The sequence below is a fragment of the Centrocercus urophasianus genome, unplaced genomic scaffold (assembly GCF_019232065.1).
Source record: "Centrocercus urophasianus isolate 14NV4802_14NV808 unplaced genomic scaffold, USGS_Curo_1.0 seq_18, whole genome shotgun sequence".
Taxonomy (NCBI): domain Eukaryota; kingdom Metazoa; phylum Chordata; class Aves; order Galliformes; family Phasianidae; genus Centrocercus; species Centrocercus urophasianus.
Window position 1 is genome coordinate 3,038,935 of NW_024884733.1, and position 20,687 is coordinate 3,059,621.

General features: G+C 45.9%; 2 protein-coding genes across 3 annotated transcripts in view; both read right to left on the reverse strand.

Annotated features, from left to right (window-relative positions):
* Nucleotides 1-263: 263 nt before the first annotated feature.
* Nucleotides 264-6,342, reverse strand: SERPINC1 (serpin family C member 1). 2 transcript variants are annotated; one of them, XM_042819354.1, is made up of 8 exons: nucleotides 6,213-6,342; nucleotides 4,887-5,007; nucleotides 3,542-3,923; nucleotides 2,258-2,473; nucleotides 1,852-1,989; nucleotides 1,369-1,762; nucleotides 1,000-1,064; nucleotides 264-773 (listed from the first exon to the last, which is right to left on the reverse strand). In XM_042819354.1, the coding sequence occupies exons 2-8, from the start codon at nucleotides 4,889-4,891 to the stop codon at nucleotides 600-602; spliced, it is 1,374 nt and encodes a 457-aa protein (XP_042675288.1). In that variant the 5' UTR covers nucleotides 4,892-5,007; nucleotides 6,213-6,342; the 3' UTR covers nucleotides 264-599. The 2 variants fall into 2 exon arrangements, with proteins under 2 accessions (XP_042675288.1, XP_042675289.1); XM_042819355.1 differs by lacking the exon at nucleotides 4,887-5,007 and having other exon boundaries at nucleotides 6,213-6,341.
* Nucleotides 6,343-8,038: 1,696 nt separating this feature from the next.
* Nucleotides 8,039-20,687, reverse strand: part of RC3H1 (ring finger and CCCH-type domains 1) — a 56,917-nt gene continuing 44,268 nt past the window's right edge. The window contains exons 17-20 of the mRNA XM_042819418.1: nucleotides 20,549-20,684; nucleotides 18,343-18,513; nucleotides 17,605-17,720; nucleotides 8,039-16,484 (exon numbers count right to left, since the gene is read on the reverse strand). Coding sequence (XP_042675352.1) covers nucleotides 16,331-16,484; nucleotides 17,605-17,720; nucleotides 18,343-18,513; nucleotides 20,549-20,684 — 577 coding nt within the window. The 3' untranslated portion in view covers nucleotides 8,039-16,330. The remainder of the gene's footprint in view (nucleotides 16,485-17,604; nucleotides 17,721-18,342; nucleotides 18,514-20,548; nucleotides 20,685-20,687) is intronic.

The window sequence follows — 20,687 nt, forward strand, 5'->3', positions numbered from 1 at the left end:
GCTCATTACTCAGACAAATAGCCTGAGCAGCCACGGCGAGGCTTTCACTAGTTCAGCACTTGGGCACGGCAGGGCTGCTGGAAGCAGAGCCCTGGTGCTTGGCAGCTCCTCCACCCACCAGCTGTATGCTGCAGAGCTGCAGAAGATGGCCCTGGCCCAGCATTGGTTGCTTGGCTGCTGCTGCTGCGACTGAGGAGTGTGGGAAAGGGCATGTTCATTGAGAAAGGGAAGGTTAAGCCTAGGAAGTGACTTAGTGAAAAGCGTCCGTTCAGAGATGAGTTTATTCCATACAGATCTACAGGCCTTAACGTACTGGAGGATCAGTTACAGTTTGATGCCTGAGAGGGAGGAGGGGTCGGATGCAAGAATGCCAGTGATACTGGAATGGCTGCCATGAAAATACCAGTGCCATTATTTAAAAAAAAAAAAAAAAAATCAGCTTCCTTTGAACGAGGGTTGGAGCGGAAGAAGGACGGCCCCTCCCTGCAGCTGGCACCAAACAGTAATACAGCCACCCCAGCACAACCTGGGTTGCATGGCAGTGCCCTACCATCCCTTTCCCAGGGGCAGGGAGGGGAGAGGTGAGGCTCGGGCAGCCTTTAGGAGCAAGGATCAGATATTCTGCCCATGAATATAATGGTGTTGAGGGCGGCTTCCCGGATGAAGAGCAAGAAGGGCCTGTTGGCCTCAAAGATAATTCTGTTCATGGGGAAGGAACGGCCAGAGATAAGAACAGATGTCGCTGCTGACGCCTCACTGCCTTCTTCATTCACCTACCAACCAGAAGAGGAGGAGGAATTAAGACACAGGCGTTAGGCAGCGTTTAGAGGGCTCTACATCCCTCCCCACCAATTTGAAGCACGAGGATGCACTGTGCTTCAGTGTCTCCTTGTGGAGACGATCTGTGTTAGAGCCACAGTCTTTTACATTTTTCCTGTTATGCTTCATGCTTTTAAAAAACAAAAAGCAAAACACATCCTGGGACAAAATGAAGCTTACCTCAATGAAGGCTTTGTGGAAAGCCTCAGATACATACAGGTCTGTACGGCCCTCTGCAACTATACCTGAAACCCAGAATAACAAAACAAGGAAATCAAAACCATGTTTTGAGACAGGAGCTCTAGATGCAAAACAGTCCCTCCCTTCATGGACAGCACTGAAACCCGGCAGGCACATCTGCCCTAAAATGAGGATATCCTCCACCAACTGCACGCAGTGTATTGCTCAACTCCCGTGCCCTCAGAGCTAAGCAGGGCTGTGTGCCCAGAGCGAGGGCTGAGTGCCGAGTCCCTCAGTGGTGCAGCATCACTTAAACGTGCTCAGTGTTCTTTTCCTCGCAGGCAGGTTGCCCCCACCCTCACACCTCACCTGGCAGCTTGGCGTTTTCTGGACTGAAGAGATCTTCCAGCCCCATTTTTCTCAGTTTCTCCTTGACGCTGAAGCTGTCCTCGATGCGGAAGCGTGGCAGGGACACAGTAAGGGAGACCTCCCTCATAGAGTTGATCCAGTCCTGCAGCTTGTCCGACGTCAGGTCTCGCTCCACCTCCACCAGCGGCGTGCCAGCTTTGGGCAAAACCAGCACCATGGTGATGTCGTCCCCTTTGTAAGGCAGCTCCAGCACCTGGACTTTGTCCTCCTGGATGAACGCATGGCGGAACCTGGACTCCTGGTACATGATGGGGACTTTGCAGGTCTCACCGTTGGCTTTGTGAAATAAATCCAGTCTCGTGTTTGGAGCTGGGAACTGTGACTTCCAGTGCCCCTGACAGGGAGATGATGAGGACAAAAGCAAACATGAGCAACGTCGCTGCCCCTTGGAAATTGGCTGCTCTCCAGCTTTGTTAGCCGTACCTTAAAATAGATGGTGTTGACCAGGACCAAGACAGTGAGCTCATCGATACCTTTTTCTGGGATCACTTCTGTAATGCGCCTCTCCGTCTTATTGGCTACCCACTCGTTTATGATCTGCCTGGAAAGCTCTGGCTTCTCCTGAAGGATGAGACCAAAATAGCTTAAGTGGAAGGTTATAAACACCTCCCAAGGGAGGACACTGTGCAGCACAGCACCGTTTAGAAAGGAGAAGCTGGGAAGTGACTGTGGTTACAGAGCTGGGACAGGAGAAGCTGCTGTCTGTCTTCACCAGTGTTCCCTGTGCTGAGCGTGGCACTCCCTGCAGCAGGGGATAGGGATGCAGCAAAAGCAGGACAGGGAGGAAAAAAAACAAACAAACCAGGCATCTCAAGCAGTTCAAACTCACTTTGAAGTTCAACGGCCAGAGTTTGGCTCCGTAAACTATTTCACTAATGTTCTGGTAAGTCTCATTGAAGACCAAGGATTTCTCTCCAAAGAGACGGTTTGCTGATACTAGCTCTGATGACTTGTTGGCTTTCTTGTAAAGACGGCAGTTGAGCTTGGCAAAGAAGAAGTGGACCTGGTCAGACGTCTTCTCTGAAATAGTGTCAAACTGGAAGACCTGGAGGGACCACAGAGGAAAAAGGAATCCATCAGCAGGCTCCTGTGCTCCAACAGCAAGTGGTGATGTAGCTCTTGCCCTCCACTCATCCCCTAAGGCGCAGCCTTAGAATAACAGAACCACAGAATATCCCGAGTTGGAAGGGACTCAAAAGGACCGTTGGGACCAACTCCTGGCTCCACACAAGGACCACCCAAAACTCAGACCCTGTGTCCAACAGCATCATCCAGGCACTTCTTGAACTCCCGCAGCTTAGCACTGTGCCCACTGCCTTGGGGAGGCTGTTCCAGTGCCAACCACCCACTGGCACAGAACCTACTCCTGATATCCAACCTGACCCTTTCCTGAATCAACAGCAGCCTGGCCTTTCCCCATGAGAGCCCTGCACCAGGTGGGCATGGCACTGATGGGGACAGATGCAGCTCTTGGGTCAGTGCAAGCCATGGGAGGACTTGCAGGGTTTGCTCTAATCCTGTGAGAATGCCGAAGGCTGCTCCTTCCCAGGAGTAATTCTCATGGTCTGTTGAGTAATTCTGCTACTCGTTATCTATTTTCAAGTATGTGGCAATTGTTTTGAGGGTAGATTGCAGCAGCACAGTGATTTTTTTCTATTCTGTTCCTAGCTGTCAGCTGGAAAGACAGCTCCAATTTGTCAGCTCCTATCCATCTCAGGGCTTCAGGCACAGAAAATCCCATAGCACATTGCTTATTATCTGCGGCATCACTTCCTATGAGAGGCAGAAGTGGGTGTTACCAGCCCTTCTGTAGGGAAAAGGAGAGTGTTGGGAGCACGGCCCAGGGAGAGAAGGGTTCCTGTCCCATAGCAGGGGCTGCCCACAGAGGAAGGCACACCTCAAGGTTTTGGTGGGTCCTTGCAGAGCTGGAACCCAAATGAGCCGAGGCCCAAGCAGCCTCCTGTCTCCCACCCAACAGCTGTTTAAATAAAAGCATCCCCTGCGTGCCAGCTGCCCAGGCCAGGCAGCCCCCAGCAGCCGCTGGCACCACCGGCTCCACAGCCTTCCAGGCCCCAGTAGCAGCTACAGGGAAGGCTGAGGAAACTCCACCGACCTCCATGAGCTGCTGCAGGGTGTCACCACACGCCCCGAGCTTGGTCATGGCGAAGGCTGTGGAAATGCTGAGGGGAGACAGGAAGATGTTCTCCTCGTTGTCCTTGGAGTCGGCCAGGTGCTTGTAGAAGACGACGGCGAAGCGCGAGTTGGCTCTGGACAGCTCCCAGACACGGGGGTTGGTGAACTCCGGGATCCTGCCCTTCTTCTCCGGCTCCAGCACCTCGCTTTCCTGGGGCTTCTTCTCAGGGTTGCGGTAGATGCAGATGGGGTTCACTGGGATGTCGCGGGGCTTCGCAGTGCAAATGTCTTCCACGGCATAGCGTACAGGGGCAGCCATGCCCCAGAGGCCGAAGAGACACACCATGAAGAGATGCATCATCCTGGAAGCAGAGAGTTTGCTGAGTGTGTGCCCGCCTGCCCAGGGAGCTCCTGGTGCCCCCAGCCCAGCCAGTATCGGGGCATCGGGACCCTCATGGTCCTCCTCCCATAGCCCTCCTGTAGTGCAGCTGTGGGATGGACCGGGACAGCCCCAGCAGGGCAGCACACCTCTGAGCACACCCTGCTTTTAGAATAGCACATTGGAAACAGTGCTTTCCTAGAGCCACAGGTGCCCTTTTTTAAGCAGACCTAACAAGCTGGTGCAAAAACAGACCAAAGCTCTGATCACTCTATGGGGAAGGCGTCAAAGTCCGCTCTGAACTGCATTCACATCTTTGCTTTGTACAGACCCTGCCCTGCTCCCTCCTGGGGAAGAGCTCCGTGCCCCAAGCTCAGCAGAGGAGTGCCCTCAGACACAGTGCTTTGGATGGTTTCCTTCCCTTTTTGCTGGGGAGACCTCCTTCTCCAGCTCTGTTTCCTTCTTTCCCTCAAATCCTTCTGCCCTTTCAATTTCTAGCTGTGCTTTCAGGCCCACCTCAGCCTTGCGCTGTTCTAACTACTGCAGGAAGCTCAAGCAGGGGATACACATCCCGCCAGCCCCAGCAGCACATTACTGGGCACCCTAGGGCTGATGAACACTGCATCCTAGAGATGTCCTCTGTGTAACTCCCGATGGGTTTGCTCATGTCCCCACAGCTCCTCTGGAGGGAGGCATGGGGAAAGACCCCATGTGCCCACCGCTGCAGCCACCTTGTGCTGCTCCTTCAGTGGCAAAACTGAAGGTTTTTTTTAATGACCGCTGGAGCTGCCAGCACCCAGCAGGGCAGCACAGGGTGATGCACGGAGCTCTGGGCTCTTTCACAACTCCCTGCCTGTGCTCTTGTGCAATGGCTGAATGATCTTCCAACCCAGATCAGTCTGTGACTTCATCTGGGCTGCAGTTCTTCCATGAAAGCAGAAATTACCTCATTTGGCACTGGGGCTGTACCGAGCCTTGGGGGCCCTCTCCAGCACACTGTTAGTGCAGCAGCAAGCACTGCAAGAAGACGTGCACAAGATGCTCTTGCTCTTGAGAACACGGCCTCTCTGAGTGGTAAAAGCAAACATACTGTTGCAAGAATATGAAGGACAGATGCATGGAACAGCTGCAGCAGCACAGAACGCAAAGCCTGAAAGGGGTGGGAAGTCAAATAGACTGACCCTGCAAGCACCATGGCAGGCAGGAGGAAGGGAAGCACTCTGGCAGTTGGGAGCACCGCAGGAAGTGGCACTGTTCCCTACTTCCAGCTCCTGCAGGGGAGGGAGCTCAGCCCCACACCACTGCACTGCATGCCCTGCGGTTGGTGCTGAACATCCCACAGCTTGTTCCGGCTTTAGATTCCATCCGTTCGGGGGGATGTGAGATTTCACACTCTTAGCCCCTTCAATCTGATGTATCAGCTCCTTGGGCCATCCCAGCCCCCCAGCATACCCAGTGCACACACACACGGTGGGAGAGGAACACAAGACCCACAGGGCTGCATGCCGTACCACTGGCTGGGAGCTGCCCTGCTCCCCCAGCAGCTCCTTGGGCCTCCCTTTCGTACTGTCCACACTCCACGCATCAGCTGGAGGGAGTCCAAAAGTATTACAGCAAATGGCTGCCTGGGAAGGGTTACTGGCAAGGAAGAGCACACAGAGGGGGAAGGGCTTGGCTGTCCTGTTTCAATCACCTCTGTGAGAAGCACAGAAAACCAAGGAACAAGTTGCTGATTCAGCTAAAAAACAGAGGGCTCCATACAGATGTGGGGACCCCCAATCCCACAGCCAGGCTGCTGCCAGCACAGCCCATGTGTCCCCCCACAGCTTTGCCTTCATCCCACAACAAGCGTTGCACTCACCCCTGCTACCTGCCCTGGCAGTCCTGCAGCACTCCTCTGAGCCCAGCAGCTCACCCTGATTAGAGATCAACAGAAAACCCTTCCCTACTGCTCCCCTCCCCCAGACCGGTGCAGAGCAGACCAGGGCTGCTCCTACGCAGCCAGGCCAGGGTTGGTGCTCACCCAGGACAACCCAGCCTACACAGCGGTCGCCACAGCATGAAGCAGTGCCACAAAGAAATAAGATGAAGCACAGTCCATCAGTGAGCTGGGCACAAATTACTCCTCGATGGGAACTGTGATGTTCTAAGCTCCCCATGTCCTGGGCAGAAGCCCCACGTCCAGAGCAGCAGCAGCCTGAACTCCTTCAATAGGAAAATGGAGCTGTGATTCGGTTGAAAACAAAGCATTAGCAGAAGTGGTTTCTCTTACCCGGCCTGGTGCCTTCAGCCTCCTGTGTTCTGGATGTAAATGCAGATCCCCAGGAGGACAGGCAGTGCTCAAGCCCTAGGCTCCCAGAGCAGCTCCACACTGGGCTCCAGCAGCGGGCAGGATGGGGGCAGGATGCTGGGGCCAAAGGCTGATGACCGCTGCAGAAGGTTAAACAAAGAGCAGGAAAACAAAAAAGCAATGTTTGGCTTGAAAGAGGTTTTAAAGTTCAATCTGACAAGGGAAAGTTTGACCACCTACCCCTTACAAACGTAAGGTGCCTTCCTTTCTTGCCAATAAAAAAAACAACTGCTCGTGAAAAAGTTTTCCAGAGGTCACTCAATCCCAACCCCTGAGGTGTCTGTGAATCTCACTCTGGTACCTCATTGCTCAGCAAAACGCAGCTCTCAGGAGCAGCGCTTGTGGTCCCAGGCTGCAGAGGAGGGCCTCCAAAGCAAGGCTGCGTTACAGCCCAGGGCCATAAGTACCACCTGGAAACTGGCTGTGCCCAACACGTCAGTCTCGCACACGTTCTTGCTCTCACCCATCCTCCAGCAGGGCTGTCTTTGTCCAAAGTGAGCACAGAAGCCACACGGTGCCCTTTGAGCAGCACCCAGCAACTCCAGGCGAGCAGCGCACTGCAAGGAAGGGCTCAGCTGTGCTGCTCACAGTGCTCCCAGCAGTGCTGGTGTAACCACTGAGGTAAGGTCTGCTCCCAGCCCCAGAGCCTTCAGAAGGGATCGCCTGTTCTCTGCTCCCAGCACAGCAGTGTGCTGCACCCAAGCAGGGGCTCTTCATCCAGTGCTGAGGGTAGCTCTATGCCACGTGAAACAGGGGCAGGCACCCACTGTGTTCTGCACATCCCACGCAGCTCAAGCTACAGGATTCAAGGCTCACCAGCGTGATGAGGCACAGCAGCACTGCAGCTATGCACTCACTGCAAACAGAGGCAGAATGTCTAAAACAGAGCAAGGGAACAACCCCTTTACGATGGTGGCCCTATTAGCAGCGAGGCTAATTGCAGAATGCAAGAAGATGGCAAGCTGGGGGCTTCCTCTAAGTATTTATTCCCAAACCCAGCATAGGGCTGAAGGGATCCACCAGTTGCCCAAGCCATACTCCACAGGGGAGCTGATAAATACCTATCTTGAGTGCAGTAGGTAAGTGGCAATTTATTGCGGGTTCAGCTCAAACTAACAGCTCAGCACTGGCTGGGCAGAGCCACCCCTGAGGAGGCCAGAGAAAAAAAACAGCAGGTTTCCCCAAAGCTCCCCATTCAGTCCCTTTGATCAGACTCTGCAGCAATTCACTTTTTTTTTTTTTTAATTTTTTTTTTTTACAAGCAAACTTCCACAGAAGTTCAAGCTGGTTTTAAGTGTACCTGAACATCCTTGAGCCCTCAGACCAGTGGGGAAAATGAGAAAGGGAACCATTGCCTGCAGAAACACCCAGTTTCCACATGATTGCTTACCAAACACAACTCTCTTCATAGAAACCGAATGTCTCAAGTGACCCAGTGAGAGGCCAGCTGTGTGACTGCCCTAAAGGCAGTGAGGACAGCATTTGGTGCTCACTGCATGCTGGACCTCCAGTCAATTAGCAAAATGGGTTATGTTGAACATTCTTTCTTGTTGGAAGGAGCGACCTGGCTTGCAGGCAGGCAGAGAACAGACAGCCCATAGAAGCAGCTGCTTCTCTGCCATTCAGCATCTCTTATGCTCCAGCCCCAAGGAGAACCAACACCTTGGTCTGAACCCATACGCCATCAGGACAGCACACCCAGAGGAATGCACATTCATCCGAGACAGAAAATGAGAGATATTTCAGTGTTCTCCATTAATTTATCATTTAATATAAATGCTGACAGAAAAGCAGATAAGACCTTGTAGACACTTCCATCTATTTACAGACCAAGTAGTGAATCACCACCTTTCCACCGGTTCAAGTGTTTGTTGGATCTGCAACTCAAAGGACTCTCAGACACTGAAAGCAAGGTGAGGCTGAGCCAGCTTGAACAGGGAGAAAAGCAAAGCAAAGAGAGGAAAGGAAACAGCATTTCAACATAAGGCTTCTTCCATGTCACCATCATGCACACGCAATAGGTCTCCGCTTCCTTGCTCTTTAACACAAGTGACACGTAGGCTCTGTACTTTAAGAAAGAAACAGGGAGACAAACACTGACTTTCAGACCTCTGGACCTCCCTTGCCTTTTGCCTCCTTCAGCCCGCTCCGTCCTACTGCAGCACAATACCTGGCAGGCTGTTCTTCCCACCATAAGAAGTCTATTGCAGGAGTAAAGACAGTCAGATACAGCGACCTCTCCTACTCCTTTTGTCACCTGGGTTTTCCCAAAAGGCAGGAAAGCACCTCATGCTTCAAGGAGAGGTATTGCAGTGCCCGCAGGCTCAGTGTGTGTACAAGGCTTCCAGCTTCCCCAGAACTTGCAAAGAATTCACTTGATGGAACTCTTCTCATAAGCTCTACTTCATCTCTACTTCTATTGAAAGCGTCCCGATAGATACACACAGCACATATTCACAAAATCACTCCAACAGTCAGCCATCCACATAAGGCTTAAGAATTATTATTTTTCAATGGGAAAGCGAAGCAGGAAAGAAAGAAAAACAGGGGGAGGAAAAAAGCAAGAACAGAACCAGCTCAACACATGGGAATAACGACGCTTTGTTTAGCAGTGACTTATGAGAACAGCAGACAAGGAATTTCACTTATCCAAAATCCTAAATAAATTCAAGAAATAGTTCATAACCTGACTCAACAAATCTCATGGTCTCCTTTATTACCTAGACTATCCTTTTTATTTTTTGTTAAATATACCTCTGCAGGGCACAATCACATACAATCAATACGATTGGAAAATTACATGAGCTCTATCCCAAGCATATATGCACCAATGTTAAAAAGTTATTTAAAAAACCAAACAAACCAAAAAATAAACTCCACCCAAAAAGGTGATAATGACTGCAGTATGTCTCGGGGAGACCGGTACAGAACTAACAAGATCAAAAAAAAAAAACCAAACAAACACCTAGGCTTACAAAAACAAGAGAAAAAAAGTCATCTATAGAGAAATCCCACAACTGGAAGCAGATATTTCCAAGAGGAGCTGGGAGCTGTTGCACTGACCGTCCTGTAACTCTTCCTCTCTCTTCTCACGAGTGCTTTGCCTCACCTCTTCCTCCCCATAGCAACAGCTACAATGAGGAAGGAGCTCCTGACACTGTGTTACTGGGTATAGAAAACGGGGAAAATAATCAAGCTACAGCACAGTTGCTAAGCTGACTTCAAGGAAAGCTCCTCTTGGCACAGAGGCTGCTTACACAGCAAGCAAAGGCCAAAGGGGTAACGGGAACTCCTTAGAATTAGAAAAACCAAGCCGTCTGGTGTGCTGGGTTTGTCCACGTTACAGCAGCTTCCTGCAGAAGGGGCTGCAGATAAAAGGGGCCAACTGTAAACTCTGGAGCAGCTGTGATGCAAACAGGGTTTCCACTCTGTTGCTTTACACATCTCTAAAGTGCTGCTACCAAGTTTTATTTTAAAAAGCTGGAAATGAAGAGGTCAGTGCACACGTCCAGTTGTGGGATTCATCCAGTACACAATCTGGTTCGGATGCCAAAGACTTGTGAGTACGGCCTGCCACAGAACTATCCATAAATCCATTGAACAGTACAAAGAAGCAAATCATTTCTTAAACATCAAATACTCCACAAGGTTGGTTTTTTTTTTTTTTTCCTTACACATATATTTTCTCCCATTCACATTTCATACGTAACCCCATTACCTGTAATGCGTTGTGTTGTTATTTTGTCAGAGACACTGCACCACCTGTTACTTCTGTTTTTCTCAAGGCTGTGTTTCCTCCACTTGAAGCTGATTTTTCCTAGAACTCTCTTGTTTCCTGGAGCAGGAAAACATCCAACTGTGTGCAGGATGCAGCCAGGCACCTAAACTGCCCAAAATGCTGAACACTTTGGCAATCTGCACTAAAATCATATGCCAGCTCACTGAAATTGCAAAGATTGACTGGGATAAATAGTTAATTATTTACATTACTAAGCTACAAGACATCCAATTTTGATTACTATGGTCACAGATTTTAAGCTTCTAATGACTGGGATGTTTCTGATGTAGAAAGAAGAGGATGCAGAAAAATCCAAATTCCCACACGCTCTTTTTATTAGGAATTTTCAGAAAAAACTGCACCCTCTTAACTTACAACAGCGTTCAGAGTTTCCACCACTCCATGTTACTCTTGCCATAAAAAATAAATAAATCAGTATTAAGTTTGTTCTCCTTTCCCTGCTAATCAAGACCCTACCTGCATCACAAGAAGTGCCTCACAGACAGTGACAACACTGAGCTTCCTCCCACACAAGAGTAAAGACCATTTATTAACTAGGTACGGGGACACGGCTGGGATAACGTTCCCCTGAATTGTTTACTTACATAACTTGAGCTGATTTACTCTTCAGCCTCTTTCTTCCTCCTTTCAGTAGGAGTTAATGCACTTGGTAACAGCTGAGTGTGGAAAACAGAATCCCCAGTGCAGTGTTTGACATTCCAAGCTATGCTTGATCTGAGAAAGATCAATCTGTGCTGCGCAGACTGCGTGCTCGGGTACGGCAAGCAGCAGCCATCCAACTTCTAGCACCAAGGTCTGACCTCACTCTCCTCACATTCAGACTTTATGCAAGCAAGGCAGATGGTCTTTCTAATTCATGTCTAAACTCCTTTCTAAACAACTCAAGAACTTTGCTTCCTTTTTTTCACCCAGGGAAATTGATCTGTTGTCATACAAAAGGTTAAGCTGCTGACACTTGATTATTTTTTTTTAGCTCAGAGTAGGAGGTGATGTTCTGTAAAAATGAACAATGACCAAATCCCAACACGGCAGTGAAGTCACAGAAACAGCCAGCCTTGCTCTGTGTTCCTTCTAGCTATTCTAAGACTACGAATACTCCATCTGCACGTGGACACAGCACTTGCACGCTGCTGACACGGGTTTTCTTCGTTCCTCACTTTAGAACAGGGAAGGTGAGTCAGCACTCCTGCTGCTGAGCCTCCTGACTGTTAGCTCTGAATTTGTTGGACCATACAAGTAGGCGTGAAATAGCTCGTTTATACTGCACTCCTTCAGGAAACTATCCTGCAGTTTGCTTCCTTACGGTTCAGATTATAAGTGGAAATGGCAGCAAGGAGTTAGGCTCCTCACAGATTTCTCTCTGAACCCAAAAACCTGAGTAACAGTCTGCAAGAATTTAAGTTAGGCAGGGAAATGCAAGTGAACTTTTATTTTTGTCAGTGAAAAGCCTCCTTCCTAGTCCTTTCTAAAAGGATTTTGCCTTTTTTGCTGTCATGAGACAAGGTAGCCGTACGAGTTTGCTTCTTATTCATCTAATTTAATGCTAGTTTGATGTACCTTTTCAGTTCCAAAGGGCTCAATAGCTCAATAAATCTGTTTGTAGCACAGATTTATCTTTTACTGCAAATAAAGATAATTCAAATCAGTATTCAAGTCAATTTAAACTAAGACAAGGCTTCTTCAATTATACAAAATTTCTGTTTCTTCTCCCTCTCTAAATGAGCCACTCGAGCAGCTGGGAGAGCACATGGGAGACAGAGCATGTCAGAACACCCCAGATACATCTCAGTACATGGCAATTTGTATGACTACACGGAATGATTTTCCACAACACAATGCATGGGTAAGGCTTGACAATTGTGAAGATTTTAAAATTTCTGTTAGGATAATACAGTCAACTCACAGAACCCTACAAAGATTTGACAATCAAATGGCTACACCAGGAAAAAAAAAAGTGTAAAGCACAAGTCTTTGGCTCTCCTTTAAAGAAAAACAGCAGTTTACCATGTTTATACAGATCCCTCGTTTGCCTACCAGTAGGGGCAATATCACATTTGTGCATCACTGAGTAATAACACCATTAGAAAAGGCAACTTCACAGAAGTTATTGGCTAAGCGAATTCATTTGAATGCTCTGTTTTGAGGCAGCAAGCTGTCACTGTTACACAATCAGGGAGGGTGAATGGGCAAGCCAAGAAGGAAAGAAAGGAAGGTATGGACAAGAGGCAGAGAAGAAGGCTCCAAGGAAACAAGACAGAAAAGAAATCGAGGGAAAGAAGGGGACAACAGTACTCCAAGTTTTGAAAGGTGCTCTGATAATAAGGAAAAAGGTGCTATTCTAAAATGGGACAGGATACAGTAACATACAAAAGGGGCAACTAAGTATAGATTTCTCCTATATAGAGAACTAGGGCGTAGGAAAGGATGCAGTGATGTTTCTAAGAGAAGAAAGATACTGATGGTACAGAATAAACCAACATCACTTCTACACTGGCTGAATCACTGACACACTGAAGCTTAACCTACCACCTGAAGCTTCCCATTCTTGGGGGGAGAGGGAGGGCTGTCCATACTGAAGCTGAAACTCAGGTATCAACAACTGTCCAAAGGTGTCTACTGCAGGAGAAAATCCAACCTACCTACGAAATGATGCTCTTAACACCACTGTAATACTATTTCCTCTTGCTTTAGTAGGAGGACTGAACTGCTTTACAGATCAGACCAGCTTCATGCAGGTGCACACGTATTCCTGTACAGCTGGGGCCATGATGCGGTATAGGGTTGCTCCAGGAACTGTCACTCTCTGGTTACATACTGCAACTGTCAGTGCCTTCACTGTATGTATAACTACCTGCTCTCCCAGCTTTTTTCATAAAAAGTGAACATTTTAGGTGCTGCTTTCAGAAAGAATCAAACGCATGCACCATACATGGCTGTTTGACTGTCTCCTCAACTAAGCTTTTCCAGAGAAACAAGGAAAGGGCAAGAGGAGGGGGGAAATAACAAAAATCAATATTGCTGGTAGATATTAAACAAACTATTTAACAAGCCAAACTATAATACTGGGCAAAGAGGCCATTCACCTGGACACATTGATCACAACAAGGACACCACGCACAAAGTACAGCACGGAGAGCAGGACACAGGAGAAGCAACAAGAGTAAGGTCTCCTTTCTAATCCATGTTTTGGGAGCACTTGCTATATGTAGGCCAGCAGAGGCAATCTGAAAGATTTAATGCTAACCTCCAAGGAGCAAAAGCAAAGAGGAAAGAGGGAGCGATTCCTAATGTGGAAAGGAAACTAGCTGGCAGAAGCAAGAAAAGGTAAAACAAAGTTCTCTGCTCCTCCAGATTTTCTTACTAGTGTTGAAAAGGAATCTGTAGTTCCAAACATAACCGTTTTTGAGAATTCAGTTCACATTAAAAAAATATTGCAGTAAACAGAAGATACCCTCTGGGCTTGTCCTGCTAGGTGAGAATATTGCACTAATTATCTCAACAAAAACGAGCTCCCTGTGCTGATAAAGACTCAGCAGGAAGAAGTACACTAATTAAAACCAAGGAAGAGCAGGCTGACCTGATGGTGGAGCTCTGCGCTCGAGAATGGGAGGACACAGCGCCGTGCTGCGTCAGCCGGCTGCCAAGCACGCTGCCAGGAACCTGTAGCTCCTCACCACGCTCAGAGCAGAGAAGGGAGGAAATAGACCTACCAGGCTCTAAACTGCATCAGCCTCGCTCTGCTCAGTGCCAAGGGAACGGCTGTGCCGCTAGGCTTCAAGTAGGAGATGTGGATGGATGGGGGCTGGCAAAGTTGCAGCGCCAAGATGATTCTTTGCCAAAAGTTAAGAGGGGTTTAAAAAATAAAAGCATGCTTTAAAACTACTGCTAGCAGTTAAGAGGCTAAAGCTCAACTAAGAGCAAAATAAATATGCGTGAAGATATGGAGATACATGGGTGTGTGTGCTGAAAAAATGCCTTTATTTTCACTCAGTGCTTCTACCTCCCAGATATCTGATCACAACAGCTGCGCTCATGCGAAAAAATTCTTAAAACATACCCAATATATATACAGATATAACTATGTATATATGTATATATATATATTTATATATAAATTTTTATTTAAATAAAAAAGAAAGCTCGAATCCCAAGCCAATATGTGTATCAAATCCTTGACCAGCCAGGTCTGTAGGGCATAATCAAATTCAATGTGAAATAGTATACAAACGCGGTGCCTTGACTGGGCAAATTAAATAATTGCTACTCAAAAGAGTCTTCTGTTTGGACTCTCCTACTGGTAGGCAATAGTGGGACTGTATCCCCTCCCACCCCCCATATTTTGTTTTATTTAACAGTATGATGAATGCAAAGCTTAGCCCAAGGTTGCTATGACCTCAGCAGGAGTTAAAGGTAAGGAAAAAACAAACAAACAAACAAGAAAATTATTAACTCTTGCTTTACCCAACCAAAGCAATGCAGTAATTTATTACATAACCAGTGCTTTCTGATTTAGTAGTCTAACCCAGAAAGAAAATAACAGGCCAAGAAGGTGCAGAGGGAGCAGCACTTCAAAAATCAACCTCTATGAAGTTCTTCACCCTAATGCCAACAAAGTCAAAAAATGTGCAGCAAGAACAAGTCCCTTGTTTCTTTAAAGAGAACAGATCTAGAAAGGCTCACGGTTCCTCCAACTCATGCTTACAAAGCATCTACTAGAAGCAGCACGCTAGGTCTCAAACCAAATTTACTTCATTTTTACTATGACTGATAGGATCAGTGCTGCACCTGAAGTGGAATTTTTTGATGCAGCTTTTCTCCTCTAAATAGGCATCTGGGAAGGATTCAGCGCAGCAGCGACAGACAAACCAGAAATTGATTCCGAGGTCTGTGACACACAGAACCTAAACAATGGGAACTTTACAAGAGAACAAACAATTCTCCTCTGTTTCTGAGATATGACCATTGCTGATGTGCACAAACCAAAGATGATCATCTCTGTCAATGAAAGGCACTGAAAACGGCATCACAATTAAATACCTGATGTGCCACTGAACAGAAAAAAATAATCAGGTCATAGAAGAAATTATTATATTTTTAATAATAAAATAACAATGAAGAAATAACAAAGGCAAGGATTGCTGAGAGGGAAGTGCACACAAAAGACCTGTTTCAGAAAGCAGAGAGGTTAATGAGTCCCTCTGCATTAACTTCATTGTATGCACTTTGGACAAGCTTATTTTAAAAGCGTAAAGAGAGTGGGAAAAGCAATCAAGCAAAACCAACCTAACACTGGGTGACCAAGTACAGGCCAACAGTTCACCTCCAGTTAACATCCTTCCAAGCAACTGCACAGCCTTATATTCTTCCTGCTTGCTATTTCTAGAGACCTTGCCTCAGTAATGCTGCACAACCTTGACTGGATAGTTCAGTCTCTCTACTGTGAGCCTCAGCTGCCTGCATTCTGCTGAACTCCACCAAAAAAAAAAAAAACCCACCAGGACAGCAATCTTCAAATAAAAGTACTGAATGTTGGACATATCGTTTGTTCCTGTTCTGATCACACATGCTGTGCACAAGCTTACATTTGGTCTGCATCTGTTGCACTGAAAAAGATTGTCATATTTAAACTTAAAATTACTTAAACGAGAAAAAAGCTGGGCTCAGTTCCTACAAACAAGGGGAGAAATTGTTCTACGAATTTAATTTGCTGCACATCTTCTGACACTGCAATCCAGAGCTACTCTACAGCCCACATTCCCTGTTTACCTTTAAATCATACAAAGGAAATGGCCAGGTTGTTATATTTGTTGAGAAATAGAAGTGATAAGGAATTACGCACTGGGTATGTAATAATACCAAAAAAAAAAAAAGAAAAAACCTACTTCATTAAGATCATACAATTAATCAAACAGAGTATATATATAATATCTTATTTTTTTAAGCCCTGGGACCCAAGGCGTCCGAAGTTATTAAAATAAAGTTCATTCACAGAACAAAAACAAATTTAATTTGAATTGCTTGCAGATACTGCTAATTTTCATTTTTTTTTAATTAAAAAATGCGTTAATGTGAACTATGTGCAGGATTTGTTTCTAGTATTTGTGTTTGTGCACATTGCCTCTGGACCTGCTGCTCTGCTATGGCTGTTGCTCCAGGGTTTCTCCAATCACTCCTGGAATAAAACGTGACGGAAGCTACCAACACCCCAGCAAAAGGAACTCTGGGGTACGCTGGCCTCTCTTCATGGAGCAGATGTGGGTGTAACACCCATTCTCTGGGAGTCTTGGCTGTCTCCTCCTCCCTCCGGGTCCTCTGACAGGCTGAGAGATGCCGCCTTGTTTGACAGGAGGCTGATGTTTTCTTGTGTCAAGGCTGATCCATTTGGAACATCGCTGCTGGAAAAGTTGTGAGGAGAAAGGGGATGAGATGAAGAGGAGAAAGGGGATGAGATGAAGAGGAGTAATTATTGAGCTTTGAAAGTTTAAGCGAAAGGATTTCAAGACTTGTTGCAGCACCTCAATAAGCAGTTCTGAACATGTGTAATCACAAACCATGTACAACGAATAGGCTGTCTGCTACACTTCAGATCTCATCAGGAAGACATAAGATTTTACGAAAACAAACAAAACCAAATGCCTTTAGTATTCTAGATAAGCTCTGCATGATACACACATTCATTCCAGAATATTTAACATGCATGGATGTATGGAAGTTGTTTCTATTTCATTACTTTCAGGGTTTTGTACTAAAATAGCAACTGAAACAGTTTCCCCTTTGGAAGTCTCAGTCTAATGGTGCAAAGAAGAGCTAAGAGTGGATATAAGAAGCGTGGACTTTCATAAACTTTTGAAAAGGATGCATTTTCTGAATAAATATGCAGATTCCAAACCACCTGCATGAAGTACCATAGTCTTGACTAATGACGCATCTGCAGCATTTGAGCTTTTCTGATAACATCTGAGTATCTGCAGATACTTGTAGCCAATGAAAACTGTAGATTCCCCAGCACTGCCAGCCAACAACTTATTTCAACTGAGTATCAAACTAATTCTAGAATCTACATTAAAAATTATTGCCTTCTAATAAAAATGAACTCGGTTTCAAAGCTATGTACTATCCTACACAGCACTCACATTACAAACCGGGATGGAATAACTTCCCCCTCACATCTGGAACATTTATTTGAAACTAAATCAGCAGATAAAGAATTCTTCTACTCTCACTGCGCATTTCCCACTCCCCCCTATTAACCATCCAATATTGACTAGATGAACTTCTGGTCTGAAAAATACAGCAGTTTTTCTGCCGTGTTAAATACCATACAGCGAGTTACCCATCAGCTGAAATGGCCCTAAATTCACACTTGCACTACAACAACTGGATTTGTACAATCTTTTCCTAGCAGTTGCTTCCACATCAGAAACATGAGGCAAGAGGTATGTATTTATATAACAATCTGACCCCAATTAAGCCATTCCCCTGTTGTGCAAAGAAAGCTCGTAGTATTCATGTTACCTGAATGCCAGTGTGAGGTCCTCAGCTGGAACCTTGCTTTGTGGTTCTAATTGTCCATTTTCTGTCTGTTTAGTGGTGCCCAGTTTGTTCTTTATATCCAGTGAAGACTGGCTTTCCTTTTTTTTTTTAAAAAAAAAAAAAGGGGTGGGGGGGAGAAGAAATAACTCTTTAACATGGTGTTAAAAGAACCTGAGACTTTTTCTTTGGGATCAGTGATGAATGCCTGTAAACTGGAGTTGCAAAGTGCAGCCCACAAAAGCCATGAGACAAGAAAAGAGACTCAGTAAGATATTCTCATCACCTCAGGACGCAGTACTTTCTGAAAGGAAGGGGTAATTCTTGTAAGAACACACAAAGACCATAGACTGTAACAGCACACAGACCACTGAACACTAGCCTACACCTGCAGGAGATGTTTTCTGTACTAAAGCAATTTACACAACTCACAGCACAGTGATCTTGGAGACAATTCATATTTTCAGGAAATCCAGCGCCACGCTCATTTTCAAACAGCAACAAAATAAAAGCAGAGTATTTTAAAGTGGCTCAAATTCAAATCCTTTACAAAGAATCACAAAACTTCTCGGGAGGTTTCGAAGAATCAAGAGGTGAAGAGGGAGATGGGTGACTCCAGCTGTTGGCAGCCAGCAGAGAGCCATTTTGCTGGGGTGAAAGGGCTGCAGGCAGCTACACAGCCCTCCACTCCACCTCTCTGCCTCCCAGCCCCACAGCACTCACCATGCTCAGCTCCCGGGTTCTCTTCCCAATTTCCCTTTCCACCTGGTGTAGCTCCAAGCTCAGCTGTTCACTTGAGATCATCCCAGGCCACTTGGGAGGTGGGGGTGGGGGCTGTGGTTGGCCTGCCAGGGTAGTCGCCTCCCTCTGCAACAGCAGCCTGTTACTAACAGCCTAAATGCATAAAGCCAAGCACATACACAACTGAGCACATGGCACAGCAAGCACAAAAAGGGCACTAGGCCATAACTCTGGAGTACTGCTTATTGGTAAAACCAAGACCTTCTCACTCCATGCTTAACAAGGTCCCACCTGAAATAATTTCAATGCAACTTCAAACATCTCTTCCACATACAGACATATCTTTCCATTTTTGAAGTGTTAAAAACCTTTTACTGTAACAAATTTGCATGGATATTCCCTGCATGCCTCTCCCTTCCTGAAAGTAAGGTAAAGCATAAGAGCAAAAACTCTTTTGTGAGCTAGCTGGTGAGAAAAGATAAGAGCAGATACATAAACCTGCTGCTTTGTTTTACAGTGTAGAATTTATCACACCACTATGTTAAGAGTTCAGTATATATATAAGATAATGGCATATGTCATTCTCTACTGACCCAGATAAGGAAGCACAGGAAGAGAGAGGGTCAGAAGACTGTAGTCACAGGTTATCAGCAGCCAAGTTAAAAGCAGTAACCATGTCAGCCACTCCAAAAATCTGTTAACATCTGGGAATGAGTTCTGTGAGTTTGTGCTCTGCATTGAGACACTGAGAACTGCACCATCTACTCACAGCCAAGCATATGGCTGGTCTATAAGTAGAGGCGCTCATTAGTTTGACAAAAAAAAAAGCAAGATAATCTAGTTATTTATGCTCAGACTTGAATTTTAGTGACTGTGACAACGTGGTAACAGGCAAATTACAAAGCTTTCTGTATTACAAATATACTTACAACTTGAAGGCTGCTGTTACTCACAATAACCCGTGAGTTCCAACAAATCCAAATTGTTGGATTTACCATCCATTATAGTAAAATCGAAGTTCAAACTCAACTATGTAGGATTTAACACTGACACAACTGCAGTAACAATGAGGAGGAGAGGCAGCACATTCAAGGGTTTTGAAAACTTTCCAATACTCTCCCATTATGGCAAAAGTAGACATGCAAAATTTTGAACAATCTCTTGTTCCCAAACAAGAGCACGAGAACACAAGTTACGTTTCAAGTATCTAAAAAATACAAACTACTTGTAACTGCTGCTGCCACTTCAAATTTGTCAGCTGTTACGACAAATCAGCAATAATCCTTCTAACTTGACACAAGTTCTCACACAGCCATAGCTTCAGTAGAAACTGCTAACCACTCACTACTTATAGCAATTCCTCCTGCAAAGACAACTGATAGGAGTACTTGCTGAGGAACTTAGAATAGTTTTCTAGTGTTTTCTGAAGACAGAAATGTTTACTGATTTTTCCCCTGCTCAATGTATTATGAAAATGAAACAAGCAAAAAAAAAAAAAACAACAAAAGATTTGCTATATCCACTGCTTCATTATGCCCTGCTATTTCTCCTTCTATTTAAATCTCACAAAATACAAACAAAAATTTCAGCTCATTAATTCCTTTACAAATGCAGACTCCCATATTTCTTTATGTTGCAAGTGACAACATTTCTTCCAAAAGGAGACAAAATATTAGGCTTTAATTTGTTCAGTTAACTGTACTTAATAGTTAATTCTCACTTCTGTGGCTTGTGCTATTCAGGAAGAAATAGGCACAACACAAAGCCAAACATGAAACAGATGAAGGTCACACAGCTGTCTGCACACAGAATCAGACATTTTCAGGGCCAGTGGAGCCAAGAGGAACAAACAGCCATTTCGAAAAAGAAGTTTGCCTCTGAGTGAACAGGTGAACAGAGAGGGGGAGTGAGAGAGATAATGAAAGCAAACATGAATGAGCAGAGTGCACATTCAAGTATGGTGTTGATTTGCTTAATTGTGAAGTCCTGGAAGTTTCTGCTGCTAAGCAAAGAAGTTTACACTTCTACCACAGTCCTAATGTCTATCATCAGAGAATTAAATATTGATACTGAGTATTATTACAGAGAAAAGAGTCATCAATATACAAAAAGCAGCTCCATATGAAAAGTTAGCTTCATCTCTCTCTCCCTGCCACTTCTCATCACTCTTACAAATGTTGGTACCAACCTCCAGTCCTCTCATTTGTGTCTGCTGGCTAATCTGATGGTCCACTTGCTGCAGCTCCATGCGCAGTTGCTGCTCCCGCTCAGCTGAGGGCAACTGTTTTCCATGACCAGCCACATCTGACATGGACAGTCTCTCCCTT

Coding starts and splice junctions, on each gene's coding strand:
- SERPINC1 (XM_042819354.1), bottom strand. Junction 2,474..3,541: donor CCCTGCAGCAGCTCATGGAG/GTCGGTGGAGTT, acceptor TGGTCCCTCCAG/GTCTTCCAGTTTGACACTAT. Junction 1,763..1,851: donor TCAACACCATCTATTTTAAG/GTACGGCTAACA, acceptor TCTCCCTGTCAG/GGGCACTGGAAGTCACAGTT.